At 32.7% G+C, this 22,761-nt stretch overlaps 3 protein-coding genes across 3 annotated transcripts; 1 reads left to right on the forward strand and 2 right to left on the reverse strand.

Annotated features, from left to right (window-relative positions):
* The first annotated feature begins 2,186 nt into the window (after positions 1-2,186).
* On the forward strand, positions 2,187-4,920 carry LOC112280943 (psbP domain-containing protein 3, chloroplastic). Its single transcript, XM_024516910.3, has 9 exons — positions 2,187-2,537; positions 2,720-2,774; positions 3,155-3,264; positions 3,398-3,463; positions 3,600-3,680; positions 3,804-3,886; positions 4,047-4,122; positions 4,247-4,410; positions 4,568-4,920. Exons 1-9 carry the CDS (start codon positions 2,432-2,434, stop codon positions 4,592-4,594), a joined length of 768 nt encoding a protein of 255 aa, XP_024372678.1. The 5' UTR covers positions 2,187-2,431; the 3' UTR covers positions 4,595-4,920.
* A 315-nt stretch (positions 4,921-5,235) lies between these two features.
* Positions 5,236-5,808, reverse strand: LOC141045316 (amino-acid permease BAT1 homolog). The gene is made up of 2 exons (XM_073533513.1): positions 5,567-5,808; positions 5,236-5,473 (listed from the first exon to the last, which is right to left on the reverse strand). Exons 1-2 carry the CDS (start codon positions 5,806-5,808, stop codon positions 5,236-5,238), a joined length of 480 nt encoding a protein of 159 aa, XP_073389614.1.
* Positions 5,809-7,467: 1,659 nt separating this feature from the next.
* LOC112281074 (putative methyltransferase At1g29790) lies at positions 7,468-9,701 on the reverse strand. Its single transcript, XM_024517244.3, has 2 exons — positions 8,687-9,701; positions 7,468-8,592 (listed from the first exon to the last, which is right to left on the reverse strand). Exons 1-2 carry the CDS (start codon positions 9,377-9,379, stop codon positions 7,660-7,662), a joined length of 1,626 nt encoding a protein of 541 aa, XP_024373012.1. The 5' UTR covers positions 9,380-9,701; the 3' UTR covers positions 7,468-7,659.
* Positions 9,702-22,761: the final 13,060 nt, after the last annotated feature.

The following is a 22,761-nucleotide window of genomic DNA, read 5'->3' on the forward strand; positions in this document are numbered from 1 at the left end:
TCATAATTTAATCAAAAGTTAATCAAAAGTTAGTCATGAAAACCAATGTATGTTAGAAATATTAATATTTTGTAATATTTGCACTAAAGTAAAAAGAAAACAACTGCATTGTTTGTATACAATTCCAATGTTATACATATTAAGGCTTTAATTCAAAGATTTAGTACAAGCCAACATTTAAAGTTTGGCCATAATACAAATTACGACACTTGGGTATGTTTTTCAAAGCACAAATGCAATTATTTTTAATATGAAAAAAGAAAAGCATTCATGCTTTAACTTAACAAATCTTTAAAAAAAAAGCTAGTTTGGAGTAGTATTCCAAGTTATGATATTAAATCAAGTATATAAGTTTATATTAAAGATATTGGTGAAAAAGTATTTATATAAATAAGCAACTCTCATATTGTATTTGAAGGCATTTACTAAAGTACTAACATAAACAAAATCCATAAGTGGCTCTGAGACAGTAGCCTTTAAACTACTTCTGCCTTTAAAGATCTTAATACCATTTTGGACTTGACTACAAGATAGAGGACTTGAAAAATATTTTTAAACACTTATGTCATTTCCAAAAGGTGTAAAATATAAAAACTTGGCTACATTTTGCAAAACTTGTCCTTAAAATGAAAGTCTTGATGCTATGGTCATCAAATTTTGATTTCTTTTAGAATCATATACATTATTTTATCATTTTCTTGCTTTATAAAAGAAATGAAAAGAAAAATTAAAAATTATTGAAAACAATTCCAATATTCACTTTTAAAATCTTGAATTATAAATGAATGAAAATCAAGTCAATCTATTTTAAACCTTACAAGTGGTACTAAATATTTAAAAAAATGACTAGTATTATTCTTATTTTGATTAACTTGTCCATCAAAACTTATTTATGTTAAGGTTTGTAACTCCTATTTTTGTTTGACATGATCATTGTATATAAAAAGTGAATTATTAATAATTTTAAGTTTTTTTCTAATTATAATTTTTTTAAAAATTTGTGTGCTTAAAAGTATTGGTTTACATATAAGAAACATCAAGTGACATCGTTAACTCCCTTTTTTTTTTATAAATGGAATCTATTATTTGTTGGAAACAGTCCACTGCTTAAGATTTACAAAATGTATTTCATCCTGAATGATGGATTTGTTATTTTTATTTTTTATTCCATTTTATTTATCTTCATACATAAGTGTTTTAGAAAAAAAATGTTTGAAGCATTTTCTTTCTTACTTATTTTCTTCTTCTTCTTCTTCTTCTTCTTCTTCTTCTTTTTTATTATTTTTATTATCTATTTTTTTTTTTCTTCATCACAAAATGACCATTAAAATCATTCTTGAACCACAAAGTAAAAATCTCCAATTCCATGATATAAACTTGAATCAGTATACTTTATCTTATGTGAAGTTCATAATATCAAAGGTTTTAAAAAATATTGAATGTATGACATGTGCAACCCATGTAGACATATTTCAAACTTTACATTAAATAAAACTTTTCTTGATCACAAAAAAAGGAATGATATAAAAATCTCAAAACAACATTTCACATAACTCAAGATCTATTTTACAAAACTGAAAACAAAATACGAATTCTAATTGTATCATTTACAACAAAGACTTCCCATAAACAAAATATACAAAGTTTCCAACATACCATTCAAACCCACCTCTGGACAAAACACACAATGCTACAAGATAAGACTACAGATCCATAGTAGTAAACATCTTGTATAATACACTCATAAAAGTATATACTACCAATAGTAGATATTTTGTTGATACTTTTTGCACAAGATATTTGTACACACATTCTTGATAGATAAATAGATATAGTGGAGTGCTTTTATTAAATAGAAAGGTCCTTTTATGAAGAAGAATATGGTACTCATGATGAATGTGGTTGGTTTTTAATAGTTGCAGATCCAACAGTCAGTGGAGAAATGAATCTAGAGATCACATTTACATTTAATGATGGTTAGAATGTGTGGGTCAATTTTGTAGAAACTTCTGTATGTATATGTATATATTCACCAAACTTATGTATATATATATATATACACATTCCTCTTATGTTAGGGGGGCTAATTAAGGGCTAATTAATGAGGGTAGGGGGGGGGGGGTTAAGTGAGGGTGAAGGGGGGGAATCCATGGCTGCCCAGCCGCGTGCCAGAGCTCCGCGAGCTCAGCTTATCTGTGGCCACCCGCAATATCACGTCCGCCTGGCGCTGCCTCGCCCTCACTCCCACCGATCGAGCCTCGTGCTTGCGCACTCGCAGATCACAAGATTGTGCGCAAATTCGCCGCAATTCAATGCCACTTTGGTTGTGAACAAGTTTGCAAGCCGTGATAGTGGGTAGTGGTGGTGCTGGTTGTAGTATTTGCAGCTGTGGGTGGGTTGGGTGGGTTAGTGAATTTGCTTTGCAGGAGCAATGGACGCTGTCGTTGGTCGCACCTCATGCCCCTTGTCTCTGTCTTCCTCGTATCAATGGATTGCTGGGTCGCCATCTGCTTCTCGTGCTACAGTCGTTGTTAGAGGTGCGCTCATTAGTCCTGAGATTGATTCATCACTTGTTATAAGGACTGGCGTTCATTGCTCTGATTTTCTGCTACGAATTAGGACTTATTATCCGTCCACTTGCCACTAATAATCATACGTGAGCGATGGTGTTTCGTAGCAGAAGGCAAAGGGTCTAAATCTATTCTCTGGGGTTTCACAGGTACAAGCCGGCGTGACGGTAAACACAAAGCAGTGCGTTGCGAGCAGGTTCCAGAGTAAGCACGTTTGGGGTGATAGCTTGCAGTTTTTCGGTTGTCAGAAGCTAGTTCCCTTGCAGTCTAATAAATGTGGAGATGGTTGCAGCACCATGAATACCTCTACTCAATGGTTTGGCAATGCGTTTCTCACATAGAGTTGTGTATCAAAGTATTTCTTTTTTCTGAGCCTGGATTCATCACATCTTTTACGAGAGTTGGGCTTCAACTCATTGTTACAGTGGCAATGCGGAATTAGAAATTAGAATTGATTCATGACAAATTCCTGCTCATCAGGCTTGTGGGTTTGTCACATAGACACCACAAGTGACTCTCAACGCCGTATTAGCGGCAACCCGAGGATTTAACTCCATTGAACTAAGTGCGAGTTGGAATGACAGATGCAGCACCAGCAATTGTCAAACAATGCAGAGACGAGAGGTTATCGGTCAAGCTCTATTAGCCATGTCCATGAGCTTTGCTCCTCCAGCTCGTTCGGCCACAGACACAGGTAACAATTGGCCTTTTGTGATCCCTTGGATATTTCCTATCAGTGACATTCCTTCTTCACCTGCGAATACTCTCTACTTATTCTTCGTTTGAAAACTTTTTTTTCGTAATGTCTTAGTGGGTGTTCAATGCAGATGCTGCTACTGAATTTACGACTTACGAGGATGCAGCCGATAAATTCACATTGCTCGTGCCACAAGGTAATGTGTTGCACTGTGGAAAGGTTCACATTACTGCAAACAATGGCGATAAGAGAGCATATTTGCGAACATTTATACAGGATTATTTGCGTCACTGAATTAACCTGTGCGGTTCCGATGTCATTTTGTAATCCAGCCTGGAACAGAGGCGAAGGGAAAACGTCCGGGCAAAGGAAAGTCACGGCTTTCTATCCTGCGGATGGCGGTCTTACCAATGGTGTGTGATGGTTTGAAGTTCATGAGGACTGCACTTAGAATTACTTATTCATCTTAGCGATGTCCATACTTACCTTGCTGATAATCAAGGACTGACTAAAACCTACTGGTTTTCGGATGCCAGTAAATATAGTCATAACAGGACTCGGAGCAGATTTCACGAGTTTAGGATCCTTTGGCACGGCCGACAATTTCGCGGAGAATTTGGTAGAGAATCATCACTGAGAATTTTTGTTTGCGATTTAGAGTCGCATTGATGTGATGTAGATCTTAGCTTCGTTTGGAAAACGGTCCCTGAATGACATAATAGGAACGATAGTTTTGTGGAAATAAGACGGAACTTTGAGAACTGGCTATGATTGTGCAGGTGAACAGTTTGGACAGGAGTTGGCAGAAACCCCCGGGCCAGAAAGCAAGGCTTGTGGATTGTAAATCAAGAGCAGGTTTGTGCTAACTTCATTCTTTTCGTAAAAGCCTTCCGTACTGAAAAATTTCGGTTTTTTGTTGGATTCTATGAATAACAATGGGCTTAAATTGACGGCAAGTTTTGTGAGTTGTGAATGTCAGATAAATACTATGTAGAATACACTATACAGAGACTCGGAGAGCAGCAGCGGCACTTAGTCTCAGTTGTTGGGATTGGAAACAATGGATGGGTCAACAGATTATACACCGTCACGGGCCAGTACTTTGAGGAAGACTCAGCCAAATATAAACAAGACATTAACAAGGTATATTCGTATACAAGTATTTGGCGGAATTACTGAACAACTTGGTGTGCAATTCGACTGTATCAACCAAGTAGTCTCGCTCTGATTAACTCGCTTGTTTCCTGAACTGCTGTTTGTGAACGTCTCTCAGAATCATTGTTTGTGTGTCCCTGTGCAGATCATCTCCTCTTTCAAAATACTGTAGTTCATAGATCGAAGACTCGGGGCACAGACTGCAGACCATGGAGTTTATGACTGACCAGCATTGTGGTAAAACCTGGGATTTTCGTTCCTCATGCTTCGTGTCACAGAGAAGCTCATTGAGTTGGGAGAACTGAAGTGGTTGTGTAAACACGCTGGGGTTGTTTTGCATGTGGTGAGAGCAGATGTCCTTCGAGCAGCCATTCATAAATCTCAAGATGAGTTTATTCTGTTCTGCAGAAACTGCCGAACCTGGATTCTTGTAATAGAACCATTCAATAATTTCCAAGGTCACCATTGGGCCTGAGATATCATCACCTTTATTGCTCATCTTGCTTCTATCCAGTTCTTGTTCTATACATGTTCTGTTTGGCGAGTTTGGCGAGTACATTGCCTGTGGAGTTTTTCTTCATTAGTAATGTGAAATGTTCTTCGAAACAAATAAGATTGCCATTTCAATGATCATCTTGCTTATGCCTTCATATCATCCCTCAAGTGCATGTACATTCCAAAAAGCACTCACTACCTGAAAGTTTTTTAAAAAGATGAAGCGGGGAGATGGCGAGCAGGGAGGGTCATACAGTTTATATCCTTCGCCATGCGGCGGGTGTCAATGAACTATCCTCGAGTTTCTGGTAATGCAGCTCATACAGCACAGATAGATGGCTCCACAATCTCAAGGCACACCACCCCGTGCCTGCCCCTCCCGTAGCGGTCCATAAACACCTGATAGAATAGCTGGCCGATGGCGTGGCCTCCCGCATCGTTGGCGGGGTTCAACAGCTTGTCAGGGTCTATCACCACGAAGGTTATTCCCATGATGTATGTGAAACCAACGATGGTGGTGCTGATCACAGAGCCCAATATTCTCAGCGCCCCGTTACTGTCGGATGCATTTGTTTCCTCCGTCTTACAGGCCAGATATACCAATTAGACATTTTGCAAGTTCTGCAGGCGCGTGAGAAGCTCATCCTGCCTTTGGTATATTGCATCAGCAGGAGTAGACGTAAGAGACTGTCGCTTCATAGCCACCACGGGGAGGATGATGACCAAGGAAAACGTCCCTGCAAGGCAAGTCGTCAGTCGAGCACGATCCATCGACGAGGTACTTGGATGTGTGTAATCACCCATGTGTGAGGTAGTGTGGCCAAACCAGTTACCAAGTATTCGCCAAGCAGCAGAGAGCAGACCCAGGTAGTCGAGGTATTGGATAGGCATTCAGTTGAGCAAGCCAGTTGAGAACAAGATGCATGCGTTCACAGCCACCAACTCGTATTTGTTCGTAAAATGTCCCCCACCGTCAGCTCCACCTGTGGCTAGCAACACCATCTCTTGCAAGATCTGCACGAGGGCGAAGCTGACCCTGGATGTGCCCGCCTACTGGGCAATCATGCTGAGCTTGACCATAGAAATGGAGTGCGGCGACAACGGATCCATGATCTTTCTCTCCAGCGAGAGTAGAAAAGAGGTAACATCTTCACTCACTGAGTAAATGCACTGCTGTTGTGTGCTTGGAAAGAGCAGAATAGTTTATCAGCCTGTTAATCGTGATGCGAAGGGTTTCCATTTGGGGATTGCGAGTTGAGCGCTCCAGAAGTAGAGTCCTCCTGATGTTGGAAACCAAGAGCATATCTGGTTCAATGATTGCTAGGCAATGTCAACATTCAGTGTTTGAGGATGTTACCAATCATCCTGCTGTAAAGAGTATCAGACAGCCATGCACGAGGTCATAAAAATAAATGCATGTATTGTTTGACTATGGCATAAAAGACATTTTTAGATAAGAATACATTTTTATATATGGTAATAAAGTGTACAAAAAAGGAAATTAAGTTCTTCAATGTACCACAGAAATAGTGTTTGTCATGTATGGCTTTAGGAAACATATTAATTTTAATATTTTTGGGAAAGAAATTCAAACTTCAATTGCGCACGCATCACCTAAGAAGACACATAACTTGAAGGTGCATTATACACACTATAAAGTTATTGGCCATTTCCATTGTCTATTTCCATACCTTACTGTTCAAAGTTATTTTTCTCTTACAATATTCCTGTACATGTTTATCCTCTTTAAAGCACACGGCATTATGGGCAGAGTTGTGATTGTCTCAAGGCAATTGAAAATTACAATCAAACTCAACCAAAACGTGGCAATTAAATGATGCACTTGAGTACATCTTTATTTTATCTTATTTTATTTACTTGTTTTCCTTTTCTTTCAACATGTTTCAGTGTTTATATGATTGGATCTTGAAACTTGCATATTGAATTTTACACTTATGAGTATTACCACAGAATTGGTCTGTAAGTAAAGCTAAACTACGCAATGCAAACATGGGACACGTAAGCATGCGCTTAGATGCACAATTGTGTCACTAGTTCATATCTGTTTTCGCACCATCATTCGGTCTTTGAAGACCGAGACATGGGTGGTGGTCAATCTAGATAAAACCCTAAACTCTAAACCTGGAATTGTTCTAGCGTTGTATAACCAGCACAGTTTTGTTGTCCAGACTGCTCTAAAAGCATCCAACTTTCATTTTAGTATTGTGAGGATTGCGGCGTCGGTTAGCCTTACGCGGAACATGTGAGTGAGGGATAGCAAGGAAGTCACAGCGCTCGGATTCTGGGGTCGGTGCGGTGATGATCGATTCGCTCTACGCGTTTGCCTAGTACTGATGTCTTGACGACAGAGCCACAAACTCGCGGATTGATCCGAACATAGAATACGTAGGGAGCACCGCGGAGATTGTCTGGAGGCAGCTCGAGAACTCATGGCCATGCTTCCAACTCTGCTCTTGATGAGTATATTCGGCCACTCTAAATTCAAAAGAGCACCATGTCTGCTACTACAACCACATCTCATATGCTCAATGCAGACAAACTTGAAAGTGTATTTGGAACTTCATAAAACATGTCCGACATCAAAACATCGCGAATGATCTCTACAAAAACAATCTATTAGTATATTTGCGGCGTGTGGCACGACGCGAATTGCGACAGATTGATGAGTAGATTAGAGACTTGCAAAAATGTCGGAGGAAAGTGTCGAGATTCCGAAGCGTTTTAGCTCGAGGGAGAGTGAGGCTTCTCCCAAACCGCCGAGAAGTAGACTTCATTCCTTTCAGGTCTGTCGGTCTTGGGCACGGTGGTCCATCGGTGGACCTTATAACGAAGCCGCTTGAAGTAGAGCACGTACTGAGAGATGTCTTCCTCGACAGAGAAGAATCTGTCGATCCACAAGAGTCCGCCAGGCCGCAGCACACGATCGAAGTCGAAGAGGACGAAGTCGAGGAGCTGGTGATCGATCCATCCGTCAAGGAGCAGGGTCGTGTGCACGATGTCGAGAGTGTTATCGAAGAACGGCAGGCGTTGGTTAATTGAAATGTAGAGCGGGACCAGGCCACGGTGCGCGATAGTCTCGCTGAAAGGGGCTCCCAGATTGAGTGTCGCGGTGATAATAGTGATATCATGCTCCTTCATGCGCGCAGCAAACGTGCCGGTGCCCATGCTGTAATCCAAACCGATTCGAAGCTCCCCAGGTTTGATGGTTAGCACGTCCTCGATGAGAAATTCCGCATCTGTGGTATTTGGCACCACCCAGCGCTGCTTCTCGTGTCCTAGCAGGTCGAAGCATGGATTGCACTTGAAGAATTTCTTGCGGTGCTTATAGTCTGCGAGACAGGTGAAATTCTTGCAGTAGTAACTGTCCCACCGGAAGTCGTCGTCAGCAGGTATGGTCCAGAGGGATACATTTGTCGGCCGCCGCGCTCGGAGCATCTGTGGGCCGCGTGCTCGGCATCGTCGGCGGGGTAGAGGTTCACATCCTCTGATGATGAGCTGCTGCGCGATCAACCAATCGTCTCTGCAATCACCTCCGACTTTGTAGTCCATATACTTCTCGAGGAGAGGCTTGTTGGTCACGCAAGCGTGGCCAATGGCACCATATGTTGAATTCACTCCCATAAAATTCCTGAGCCCCCCTCTGTTCTCCATCACCTGCCATTTTGAGGAAGTAAATGCAAGGGCTCAGATAAACTTCAAATAAACTCAAGCACTTACTGTCCGAAAGTTATTAAAATTACAAAGTTACCTTAATGTATGTTCGGATTTCTTCCTGCATGAAGAAATCGTATAAGGGATCTGAGGACGTTGCCACTTCGTCGTTGTAGTCGTCATCTTGCGACTGCGCTCTGATAATCGAAGAGGTCGTTTTTGCCACGTACTTGATCTCTTGTTCATCCTTGGAGACATTTTCCAACGGCTTGTTACGAACTGACGTCGCGATCATGTCCAAGACTTCCTTCTTACTCAAATGTGTAGTCAGCAGCTTGACTATCCCGTCAAGTTCACTCGTGATCTCCGCTAACACGCTCAGGCTTCGTAACCTCTCACGCTTCAGATCTGCAAGAGCATTCTGTAGGGAGGTTGGAGTATTCTTCAGTACGATGTCTTGAGATTCAGTCTTTGTTTTGAGCACCTTCTCCTTCAGGTCAGTGATCTTGAGCGATAGGAGCGCAGAACGCGCAATATTGTCAACGTGAAGATTGTTCTCTTGGACAAACGAAGTGAGGAAGGTCAAGCTCCCCGTTATCACGAGGAGAAGAAGGCCAATAAAAACGTAAACCCAATTGGGTGTTCCTCTGTGGACGTTGCGCCCCCCCATCAAACCATGATGCTTCTGTGAATTTTTTACTGCTTCCCGCAGAGGCGACCTATCACTGCTGGCTGAAGACCTTTGAAATTCAGATTTCACAATCCCCTGGGACAGCACCTCTCGGTGCATCGTCACTACGCTAACAGGAAAAACAATCTGCACCGCACTTTTAAACTTGAACAACCTGTATTCTGGGGCTCCAGCTATCAGATTTCTCAACGTAAATCCAACCCTGTCATTACAACGACACAAAATGTATCAAGTCTGCGTTAAACTCAACACGGCGTCCCGCATTGCAACTGAAAGGTCGCCTGGCTCCAACTGAAGTTGCCAAACTTTCGGTTTCTGATTCTCTGCTACGCCATTATCCTGATCATGTCATCGCTGTTCAGCAGTCAATGCTAGCGATGTAGTTCACCTATAGGCATGTTACTTTCCAACTTGCTTTCTCGTATTTGATCTTCCCTCTCGATCCTCATTTCATAATATCAACTTGCTAAGCACTTCCCCTAACTACCTTACGTGTCTCTTTGACGTTTGACTAAGCGATGACAGTTAGTTTACCAACTTTTGCGATAACGCTAATAATTTTAATTAGATGTCATCATCACTGGTTTCTCAGACTCCCATTTCATAAAATTAGCGATCATAGCGATAATTCAGTTTCCTGGAGCAAACATAATAAGAATATTAATAATTACAACAACAACACCAATAATATAAGAGCCTAATCGGAACCCCACCTGCCCTAAGTTTCGAATTCACAGCGGAATTAATTAATTATTATCAAACGTGGCAAGGGGGTACGCAGGATCGTTACTGCATGACAAGCGCAAAGCTGCATGGAACTTGATTATACTCGCTCCTGACCTGGTCAACTACATGCCCCACTTCGTGCGCACATTCTCCGCATAGCTCGAGAATAGTCCACGTACCGAATGCTCCCAAGCTACCGAAAGCAAAGCCCGAGGGTAGGAATCTAGAGGGAACTAACCAACATCACAACGGTGACGTGAATCTACATGTCCGGACGCATGTCTCGGTTTGCGGCAATTCCAAGCGAACTTCACCTTTCTGATTCTATGTCGACGATCGATATCGCCTTGGTTAAGAATTGAGAACTCCACTTCTGCATTCGTTTACACAAATGGAGAATCAAACTCCACCACAATCGAGCAGATCTCCCAGCACGGCAAGTAAGAAACTGGATCATTCCCGCATCACACCGAAACAATGGCCCTCATCAACTTTTTGAATATGCGGACCATGTTAGGATGAATTGTTGCGTCGCAATCACACCTTTCCCCTGCTTGTATCTTACAAATGGAAGGAGACTCATTTCATTGCTACAGTAACCACAATCTATGCGAGTTAGTTGAGATCATGGCTTTTCAGGTGAGGACGTTGCTGGTGACCCATTGGTATGCAAACGGAAGTGGTCCATACGTGTAGACACGATTCTTCTGCTCATTGAATGCGATTAAGTAGTTGCGTATACGTCAACAACCTCCAAATATGGTAAGTGTGTTTCGCCAGCACACGCTCAGAACTACAGCTGGTTCAAGTTACGATTGATAAATAGTACTTCAGCCTGGACTAGGATTAGATATCAATGCGTCATGTGAGTTTGTCGCCAATATTCTCGATCAAGTACCAAGAAGATGTACAATGCTTCACGTGTAGTATAAGGTTACCATGGATACCTGACAGAGATATCTCTAGGCTCCTCAGAGTCGCATAGCGTTAATACTTCAGCACTCACTCAGCGAAACAGAAGCAGGTTTCGAAAGCAGATCATGCAACCGACAAACACAGTGCATCTTTTGGAAAGTGCTCCAGACTGATCGACCACAGTCCAGAACTCACCATGTGCAGAATGTGGAAATGAGCTTGATTCTCATCCCAGTCGATACAATATCTCCGGCGCCTGCTAGTTTAGAATGTTTATAAGTCCCGGCAACAGGAACCGGCATCCGGTGCCGTGACTCTCGCATTCGGGTGGCGATCCATGGATTCTCCATGTCGATGATCAGTTCATGTAGCAGTCGTCACGACAGATCGCGGTGAGTTCAGCAGGAACCAGGATCTGTATCGATACTCTGAGGGCGAAATGGCACATAGATGAATGGTGCATCCAATTACTCGTGCTCCTAGAATCGTGATTTTCGAGCAATTCGATCCCACCGTGTGGATTTCGAATACAACATCAAGAATCTTGTGGTGTCGGACTGAAGCCACTGCACAGGACTCATAGTCACTCCTGACGGTTTTCTTCTCTTTTTCTTCTATTTTGAAACAGGCTGTGTACACCAGATGCATTGATTAGTGAGGGGTTAAGTACCATTTATAGACCAAATGTTAATTTAGGGACCAACTAAATAGTACGGCAAGTTAGAACCAAAACTAATATGCACAATAATGCAACTGTGTAAAAACAAGGGATTCAATGGTACAAATTTGTATTGTTTAGTGCCTAACATTTTCTTGGCCATCCATGTCCTATCTCAAGGTTGGAGTAGGATTTTACCATGTGTTGGCTTGTTAATTTAGTTTGTGAAGTATGAATTTTTAAAGCATTTGAGTTTAATATAAAAGACATAATCACATTTTAGAACATATTATTTGCTCACACCATATTTCAAGATTGAAGAATAAGTTGTTTTGTTGTCTCTATATTGTTCAAAGAAAAGTTCACAAAGTAATGACCAAATACTTTTAAATCTTCTAATTTATACAAAAATTACTTGTTTCTATAAGAAGTTTGGTCAAAGGCTAGACCTTTTGGAATTAGTGACCAAAATCATTCATAATTGAAGTAATCCAATCCTAACAATTTTAGTAAGACCTAAATTATAGAATTGGCAAAGAAATGTAATTTCTTTGCATTGTTATATTTTCTATATAATAATAGGTAGTCTTCTTTAATAAATGATCTCAATTAATATTGCTTCTATAGAAATGTTGTTAATTGTATATTTAATAGACGTGTAATTAAAGACAATAAAATTATCACTAGGAATAAATCTTAGGCAATTATAATATTATTTGTAGTAATAGTGTTTGATTGGTTTAATAACTACCAAGATTGGATGATCTTTTGACTAAGATGGATAAAAAAATTCAATTAGGGTAGAAGTTGGAATTAAAAATAGCAGCTAAGATTTGAACATGAAAGAAGGGAGATATTAAGGACTTTTAGCCTTCTTTCTTCATACTCTCTATTGTATGTGCATGTATTATTATTGTTATTGTTGTTATTATTAAAGAGTAGTAGGAAAATGTAGGATATTAGAATTAGGATTGGAACAACTAAGAGGAAATAGGAGGCGAATATAAGGCCAATGCATACAATTTTACAATACTATATGACTAGTATTGAGACCTTTGGTATTGGAGAGACAAAATCATATCTTGTATATTATATCTTCTATTGTATGAATATTTTTGAGTCAAATTTGTAGGTAGAGCTTATAGAACAAATGATTATATATATGGATCTATGTTGGATCTAAGTAAATGAATCAAGTTTGGTTGTAAATTTGAATTACAAAAGTTCAAGACTAAAGACAGTATTATGAATAATAATAAGAAGGTAATAATCCAATTTTTTGGAGGTTTGACAAACATGTGGTTGTTACTATCCTTCAAGAAAGCCTAAAATCCATCTTTTGCAAGCATTTAGTTTGAATTACACATTCATTCACTTAAATTTGTAGTTTTTTTTTTTAATTTTTTAGTTTTATTTAGATGTGATTAGATTCCAAAGTTTGTGGTGTTTTTATAGGATATTATTTTTAATATAATTTTAAAAATTAATTCTAAAAGATCAAAAATATGCCTTATTTAAGTATTTTTAGAAAAATTACTTAATTTTAAAATTTTATTTTCATATATTTACAAAAAGTAGTTGTTTATTAACGTTCTTAAGAAAAATGAATTGAATGACCTTTTTCATGCAACTTGGAACTACAAAAGACTATATTCTAATATTAAATTATAAAAGTAAGTAGCAAAAAAATTATTCAATCATTGCCAACCAAGTTTTGGTTGCATTTTGATTCATTTTGAAGTGAATACTTGTTATATTGCTTAAAAAAAGTACGCTAATCATTGATAAGATAATTATTTTTTAAAAATAAGTGCCTTCATTCTTTTCTTGTTTGTTTCAAAGGATCACACAAGACAAATACCACTGAATAAAATTTAACAAAATAATTGTATTTACTTCTTAAAGCAAAAAATAGAATTATTGCCAATAAAAAGATATAAGATAGGAGTTGTTAAGTAATAAATTTATATTATAAAAAAGTCTTATTAGAGGATATTTTAATATTTTTAAGAATTAAATTTTTAAAAAATCTAAAAAAATTAAAAAGTTGAAGCCTTTACGATGTATTTGACTAAATATTTTTTATTTATTTATATAGCTTTAACTACCTAGCAATGGATTGATCTTTACATACAATAAAACTACTTAATTAGATAAAAAGAGTCTTTAAAGCCATGAATAGAGAATATAACTAAAAAATATAGTATGTTCTTATAACTATGTTTTATAGTCAGTAACTTAAAATTTAATATTTAAAAAGTTTCTTTTTTTTGGTTTTCATCAATAAATAATTTGTATTTGGAAGGTTTTCAGGATGGAATACAATCTTCTTCATAATTTTTAAAAATTAAGTCTTTATTGGATTATTTCTTCTAATAGTTCTTGATAAAACACAAGCTTATTTATCCATAATAAGTATTTGAATCCAACTAAATAATGTTTATCTTAAAATATTATTGAATATATTATCAAGAATCTTTGTAGTGGTTTAATTCCAAAAACAATATTTTGACATAATTAAAGACAATCAAGGAATGCATTACAATCATCTTTTATTTTGTGCTTCTTATTGTTCTTAATTCAATGTATCAAAAGTCCATTAAAATGAAGAATATTAATATATTTTGATTGTATTATTCTATTTTATAATAAATAATTTATAATTTATTATTATCTTTAATTTATAAGAAATTAGAAATAAGAAGATTATTAGCTGTATATATCCTTCAAAAAATAATAATTCCAAATTTTTAGTATTCATGAATTTATTTTTTATAATTTCATTGTATTCTTGGTATATAAAAGATATCATGTGATGTGTCATTAGATGCCAAATCTTGTTGGATGTATGTAATTTAATTTGGTTTAGTAGTTTTCTATCCATATAGTTTTTTTTGTTAATTGACTTTATTAATGTCAATTAGGATTTAAATGCTTAGTTAAAAAAAATCCTTTAATTTGAAATTCTTGTTAAATCAAATCTTATGAGTGATTTTTAGAGAGAGAACTTGTATTGTAAGGATTTGCTTAATTATGAAAATTTAGCCATTTAGTAAAGTTTTAGGATTTTTTGTATGTATACTGATATTTTTAGATTCTTTTTTTGTAATCTAAGATATAGCTTGACTTATTTGTGTATACATTCATAATCTTTTCTTTAATAAGAAATTTTCTTCTATAATTTGTAATGTAGCAAATTGAAATGGAATAGATTTGAAAATAAAATAATATAAGATAAAAAAATCCTTCTTCATTTTTTTGAATTTCTCTGCTATTAGATGCTATTATGTTGCTAGATCTTGTTGCTCCATAATACTTTACTCATGGACATAGGTCTAGATACGTTGTAAGACATTGTATTTTTGGAGGATATATTGAGGTCATAATATTGTTTGATACAAGAGTATAAGGTTGCAATGTTGGGCAGGAATGCTCCAAGGCATATTGCTATGTAATGCCAAAGAGTAAGTGCAATAAAGTTGTGAAGTAGGTAGAATAATGTTAAGAAGTGTGTTGTTGGTCCAAAAAGCACAAAGCTTCTTATTGTAGATTGAAATCATTAGTGTTGAAGGAGTGAAACTATACCTTATATATTAGACCCTATATTGTATAGATAATTTTGGATCTATCTAGTTTATAAGTATTATAGGTTAAGTAATTTTATATATAGATATATATTAGCTCATAATAAATGAATCAAATTTGGTTGTAGATTTGAATATTTGAGGTTGAAGGCTAAGGATAGTGTAAAAAATGATATTTCATTTTTTTATAATTTAACAAGCAAGTTGCTATTATGATCTTTCAAGGAATTCTAAAGACTCTCTTTCACAATCTAGTCAAGCATTAACACCTTATTATCTTAATTGATGCTCTTACATATTACAAGTTTGGACTATTGTTAGTCTTTAGACTTTGTAGACTCACATGTTGTTAATTCATGTAAAACTAAATACATGTTAGTGATCATAGAGCATTTTAATAAGAGGATTGAATTTGTAGCTTTGTCACAATTTTTTTCAAAGTTGGAAACTATGGTTTTTTTTTAACATGTGTTGATCCATTTTTGAACACCTAATAAAGTTTTAATGGATCAAGGGAGAAAGCTCTTTGTGACTTTTGAGGCTTATGTACTAAAGCTCAAATATATTATTGTATCACCTTTAGAAATTATTTTGAAGTAGATGGCTTTGCTAAATAGATAGTTCAAATTGTTAAGCATGGTTTATAAAAGTATAAATCACTTCATAGCAATTATCTTCATTAGGACTTAATATTGCTAAAGATTGTAATTGATTGCTGCTTTAATATATAGGAATCATTAGCATCTTATAGTCCTTATCAATTATTATATAGATAGTATTGTATTATAATATGGCTATATGGTAAAAGATAAAAATATAGGTTCTATTATAGAAGAGCTTAATTGAAAGATATAATAAAAAAATATGGATAAAAGATAGAAAGGTAATAAAACTTTTAGTATTAACATTGTTTTTTTATAAGAAAGGCTTCTACTTATTTTAAATGGCCATAAATATAGCAAAATAAATTAGATTTAAAAATAAATAATATGAGTATCTTTAAAAAATAATTAAAAATAGTTTATAGTAGAAATTATCTAAGAAAACCAAGAATTGATACCTTGAGAGGACTAATATTATATTGTAATATGACCCTTAGGTAAAAAATTAAAAAAAGATTATATTATAGAAGAGCTTAAATAAAAATATTATAGCAAATTATTTCAAAACCAAAGATAATAGATAAGGAGATAATAAAAATTAATAAGTGTAAATATAAACTTTTTACAAAAAATAATTCTATTTACTTTAAAAGATCATAAATGAAGCAAATCAAAATACATAAAAATAAAAATTGATATGAATATCTTTAGGAAAGAATTAAGAGTAGTTTTTAACAAAAATCACCTCAAGAAACTAATACTTAATAATCAAAGAGAACCAGTTATGAATCTAGGTTGAAATCAGATTCTAAGCCACAAAATCATACACTTGTGGCAATTTTAAGGTTCTTTTGTTAATATAAGTAGACTTATAAAAAGTTCATTAAAAATTAATTAAATAATCTGAGTTTGTATTGATTTTGTAAAAGCTTCATAGAACTAAGATTTTTTTGGAGGTGATTTTGTATTTTAAGAAATACAAAGAGTTTATATAAGAATTCTATGAGATTGGTAAATAGTTTACATGTAAAGTTTTGTGGTTATGAGATTGGTGTTGTATTAAATCTATGTTGTAAGTGTGAGCTTGATCAAACGATTATCACAAATATAATTACAATGAGAATATTTAAGATATACAACAATTTGCTTATTGAATTGAGTTAAAAACAATTCTAGTAATAATTGACTTGATTTAAAAACTTTTAAAAGGTTTAAAAGAAATTAAATAATATAATTTAGAGATATTAGTACTGAGAGATTGGTACAAGGTTGAAAAAAGAGGTTGGCCAACATTCAAGCTGATTTTAGAGTTTATCTTTTATTTGGTAAGTTTGACCTTCTTCAAATTGATTTTGCTTAATATTAATTTAGTAATTGATAGGTTTGCAAATTTTGAGTTGAAATAAATGGTTAGATTATTAATTAGTAAGGTTTCAATCTATTATAGAATTGGTCAAGAATTTGCTAAAAGTTTAAGATTTAATTAGGATTTCATTAAAATTTGGTTTAGAATTTAGGATTTAATTAGGATTTTTTTAAGCTTTAGATTTTGGTTAGGATTTGATTTAAGATTTTTTAAATAATTTTTTAGGTTTTATTTAGGATTTATATTTTATTAATTTTTTAGAATTTCTTCAACATATATATGTATGTATGTATGTATATATGTATGTATATATGTATGTATGTATGTATATATGTATATATGTATGTATATATGTATGTATATATATATATATATATATATATATTTATTTGAAAGTTAATTTACAATTTCTTTATGATTCTTTTGTAATTTCTTTCAAACTTCTTTTAAATTTGATTAAAGTTTGATTAGCATTGTTAAGGTTTAATTAGAATTTATTTAAGATTCTGTTAGAATTGATGGAACTTTATTGTTACAATTTCTATTTTACCTTCTACAACCAAGTACATGGTGCAATCTCAAGCAAACTTCATAGTATATAACAATAGTTATGAATCAAGATCAAATTCAAACTCTGAGGTACAAATTTTTTCTCCAATAGCAATTTTTGGATTCTTTGGTTGATCATAGAGCAAAATTTGAGAGTAAACTAGAGCAAGGATATTTGAGCATTGATTTTAAGTGATTTGATTTTGTAATGACTTTGTAAAGACTTTGCAAAGTTAATATTGATTTGAGATGATTTTGATTTTTGAAAAATACAAAGAATTTATAATTTAGAGAATTTTATAAGATTGGTAGATGATGTATATGTGATTTTTTTGAATGTGTGATCGTAGTTGTTTTGTATGTATTTGCAGGTTTAAAATCAATTAAATGGTTCATTTATAGATTATTAAAATTCAAAAAGATTAAGATCTTATAAATTATAATTTTTAAGATTTATAGTAATCCGTCAATTGGATTAAATAGTAGACTTAATTTCAAACAACTAAAAAAAACTTGAAAGGAATTGAATGGTAAAATCAAGAGATATTGGTACTAGAAGATTGCCATCAAAGGTTGGAAAAGAAGGCCAGCTAACACTCAAGCAAATTATAAAAATTATCTTCAATTTGGTAAGTTTGATCTTTTTAAAATTATTTATGTTTATTTTTTAAAAAGTAATTAAAAAGTGTGAAAATTTTGAGTCAGAATTTATAATAAAATTATTTGTTATTGAAATTTCAATCTACTATTAGATTAGTTTAGTACTTTTTTAGGATTTAAGATTTGATTAGGATTTAATTAGGATTTGATTTTAAATTTAGAATTTAATAAGAATACGAATAGAATTTAGTTAGGAGTTGATTAGAATTAACTTGAGATTTTATTAGAATTTATTTAAGATTACATTAAGATTTGAATAGAATTTATTTAAAATTTTATTAGATTTTTTTAGATTTTCTATTTTTAGTATTTTAAAATATTTTATTATTTTTAATTATAATTTTAATAAAGTATTTTATGATTTCTTTAGAAATATTTTTAGGATTTCTTTATGTTTCTTTTAAAACTTCTTTAAGACTTCTTTAGAATTTGATTATGATTTTATTATGAATATTAAGCTTTAATTGGAATTTATTTAAGATTCTATAATAGTTTTTAGGACATTATTGTTATAATTTCTGATTTACCTTCTATAAATAATTGTTCAATGTATTTTCAAGGAAGACTTCACATAATATGATACTAAAAGCCAATCCTTTCAAGTTCAATACCTCAAAAGCTAGCTCTAGTTGTGGACATAGAACAATAATTCTAAACATGCAAAAACATTGCTACTATTATCATTATTAATTTTATTCTAAATTTCACCATCATCTATCGTTGATAACATGTTTTCAATAAGTTTTGATTACTAGAAGCTGACTTTTTTTTTCACCAACATTAACACCATCTCCACTTTGGCAATCTACAAAATAATATAATCATCCTTAATAATATATTTTTTATAACTTTCTTGAAAATCTTACTAGCTTTATTGAAGAAAGATGAAAATCTATTAGCTTTTAAGAAGCTTTTTTTGATAGCTATTGAATGAAAGCTATAGTGTCAAAATTTCCCTTCATTTAAAAAATATAAACTAAAACACTAATACATCTATCATTGAGTATACATCCAATCACTACTTTTTAGGTTTTCAAATATGAATTTCGTTCTAAGAGTTATCTTGTAATTGAACCCATCTTAAAAGCTAAAATTGTAGTAAGATGCAATAAAAAGATCCACAAAGTTGAATTCTAGAAAATATTTGATTCTATTGTTTGTTGAAAGTCTATTAAATTTACCACAACAATTGTGGCTCATCAAGGTTGGTTCGTTTATCATCTTAATGTTGTCATTGTCTTTTTAAATGAAGACCTTATTTATAGTGTCTACATACTACAACTATTATGGTATGTTGTTTTTAACAAAGAACATTTACTATATCATCTTCTACAATTAATTTGCAATTATTCTTTGTCTCTTTAAAAGTTTAAAAATTCTTGTATTTTACTCTATTGTACTTGTATTGTTTCTTACAATACTCTCAAGTAGTATAGATTCTAAGTTACAAGCCTTGTAGAATAATATAGAATTTTTGACATGATCATTTTTAAAGCTATCTAAAGTTTCCTATCTTACTGCCAAAGTTGTAGTAGAAGTTCCTTTTGCTATCAATACTTCTTCATCAACATTAGCAGTATCATAAATATAAAATATATTAACAAATAAAGAATTAAAACAGTCTTGTAACAAGACAAGAACCAAAATACATAGCAAACAAAGATTGAATATTTCTTTAAGAGACATTGCAATAACAAGACATGAAACAAACAACTAAACAAAGGCTTGTATGCATATTTAAAAAAATACTTGCCTAGCTATATGCTATCTTTAAATATAGAATATTTTTGTAAGATCTTTTAACATTAGGATGTTATTATTAAAGATCTTCATTGCTATTGAGTAGAGCCTAATTGATACCCGTAATGACTATGAAAAAAATTAAAGTGAGTAGCAATCTTTCTTTTGGCAGCTTGATTAATCAATTAGTAGGTGAGATTAAAAAGCAACGCCTCTTCAAAATAATTCTAGAGGCAAAACCTTCAAAAAAAAATTCCATTCAGACTTTGTATTTATCAAAGATTTTCTTTTGTAATAGTAATGTTTTATATTGAAATCCTAATTTTGTACATTTTGAGCTTCTTTCTTTGATATTTTATTGGTTTGTCAACTTTCTCCTTTGTATCTTTTTTGTTTTATTAAATATGCCAATTTAAAATAATTAGTATCAGAACTTGGTTTTTTGTTTTTGTGATTAAGATATATTATAAATGATGATGCTTATATCTGCTAATTTCTACTTTTGTTGATTTATCAAGATTGCAATTTTAAAAAAACTTATTTGAGTATTTAAATGAAAGCAATGACATCAAATGAAGAAGAAGTAGAGATTAACAAACTTGATAGGAAAGATTTTGATAGATATAGATATAGATTGAGGACTATATGTAAAAAAGAAGTTCTATGAGTAGTTGGTTAATATAAAACTATTTAAAATGAAACAAGAAGATTTTGATTTGTTAAATTTTTAAACTTTGAAAATAATTTATTTGATGTTGGTAAAGGATATTATTTTTAAAATCATCAATAAGAAAACTATGGTAAAGTTAATGAAGGCAATATCAAACATATAAAAAAATAATTTTGATGCATTATTTATTTAATGTGAGGATGTTAAAAGATATATCTATTATAAATTATATTAACAAATTTAATATGATAACAACTTAATAGAATTTTGTGGAATCAACTTTTAATAATAAGATTAAGGCTTTGACTCTATTATCCTCTTTACTTGAAAGTTAAGTTGAAACTATGAATAAATTAAAAAATTCTTTAAAAATCAAGAAGTAAAAACTTGAAAAAGTCCAAGATTTAATTCTTAGTAAAGCTATTTGTAAGAGACAGTCTTAAAAATCTATGGATTTTACCTTGAATATTAAAGATAAAAGTAAGAGTCATCAACAAGAACATAGATTATATAATGGCAAGTTAAAGTCTAAAAGAAAGAGTAAAGTAAAATATTAAAAAAATAGCACTTGCTAAAATTATGGTTCTCAAGGTGACTTTTGTAGTGATTGTAGTCGATTGAAGAAGAATAAGAAGAATTAGAATAACCAAAAGTATAAATATCAAGAAGATAAATTTAGAAGTATTACTAATAAAGAGTATATGATTTTTTTATTTTTAGTATGGTTAGTCCTATTAAATCTGAAATGCTAAACTTAGGTGCATTCTTTCATTTAACCTTATACAAAAAATTATTGCACAATTTTATTACTAAAAAGTTTAGAAAGATTTATTTGGCTAATGATGAATATCCAAATATTGTAAAAAAATAAGATATCTATATAAAGAATATAAATGGTATAGAATAGAAGTTGTAAGATATAATATATATTTCTTTCTTAAAGAGAAATCTAGTTTCTAAAAATCAGTTAGATAATATGGGATATACAATAAAGTCTAGAAATAATTCATGAAAGATTTCAAAAGGTTCCATGGTTGTGGCAAGAGGCAAGAAGTTAGAAACATTTTTTATAACAAGAGAGATAAATACACAATAGTAGTGGCCAAATGTAAAATTAATTCTAAACTATGGTACTAGAGACTTGAGTATGTGAATGAGAAAGGAATGAAATTGCTAATATCAAAAAGACAATTATTTTATTTAAAGTATATTAATAATAATATACATAAAGATAGTGTCTATAGGAAATAGAAAAGATTTAGCTTCTTAAAAGTTGTAGGGCAATCAAAGAAAGAAAATTTGAAGTTGATGTATACAAACATATGAAGACCTACTCTAGTTTAGTTCCTTATTTTTGAAAGGAGGGATGAACAAAACTTTGAATAAGCCAATAAAGAGTATATGGATATATTTAGAATTTCTAAAATAATTTTATGTAAATGCAATAAATAAAAAAAACTTACCTTATAAATTAAAAACCTTCAATTCTATTGAACTTTTAAATATCAAAAGAGGTATGGACAAGAAAAGATGCAATTTTTTCTCATTTAAGAATTTTTGGATGTGTTTCATATGTATAAGTAGATTGTAATAAGAAAAAAAAGCTTGATTGTAAGATTAAAAAATATTATTTTATTAATCATGATTTTGATGATTTTTCTTATTATTTTGAAATGATTAGAATAAAAAAATCATTAGATATAAGGACGTAACTTTTAATAAAGAATCATTCTATAAGAAGAAGCTTATAATAAGGTTTTTCAATACTAAAAAATAAAGAGAAGAAAGAATTATATTGGAAAAAATATTAAAAAATAGTGTGGTTTTTTGGATCTAAAAAAATTTTAAAATATTGAAATACAACAAACAACAAAATATAAACCAATTAATCTTTTGGTGGTGATAAAAAATTAAAAAATATTTTTAAATCTTAAAATTGGTTTTTTTAATTTTTTACATTATTTTCTATTAATTAATATTGATAAACCAAAATAAACATGGATATTGACTC

Source organism: Physcomitrium patens, chromosome 4, assembly GCF_059467195.1.
Source record: "Physcomitrium patens ecotype Gransden chromosome 4, ASM5946719v1, whole genome shotgun sequence".
NCBI lineage: Eukaryota > Viridiplantae > Streptophyta > Bryopsida > Funariales > Funariaceae > Physcomitrium > Physcomitrium patens.

Excerpts from the sequence above, each read along its gene's own strand:
- LOC141045316 (XM_073533513.1), bottom strand. The coding sequence starts at position 5,808 with ATGCCTATCCAATACCTCGACTACCTGGGTCTGCTCTCTGCTGCTTGG. Across the intron at positions 5,474-5,566 it reads GCTGATGCAATATACCAAAG|TAACGGGGCGCTGAGAATAT; the intron begins GCAGGATGAGCT and ends TGCATCCGACAG.
- LOC112281074 (XM_024517244.3), bottom strand. The coding sequence starts at position 9,379 with ATGCACCGAGAGGTGCTGTCCCAGGGGATTGTGAAATCTGAATTTCAA. Across the intron at positions 8,593-8,686 it reads AAATCCGAACATACATTAAG|GTGATGGAGAACAGAGGGGG; the intron begins GTAACTTTGTAA and ends TCAAAATGGCAG.
- LOC112280943 (XM_024516910.3), top strand. The coding sequence starts at position 2,432 with ATGGACGCTGTCGTTGGTCGCACCTCATGCCCCTTGTCTCTGTCTTCC. Across the intron at positions 3,464-3,599 it reads CACATTGCTCGTGCCACAAG|CCTGGAACAGAGGCGAAGGG; the intron begins GTAATGTGTTGC and ends TTTGTAATCCAG. Across the intron at positions 4,123-4,246 it reads GGATTGTAAATCAAGAGCAG|ATAAATACTATGTAGAATAC; the intron begins GTTTGTGCTAAC and ends TGTGAATGTCAG.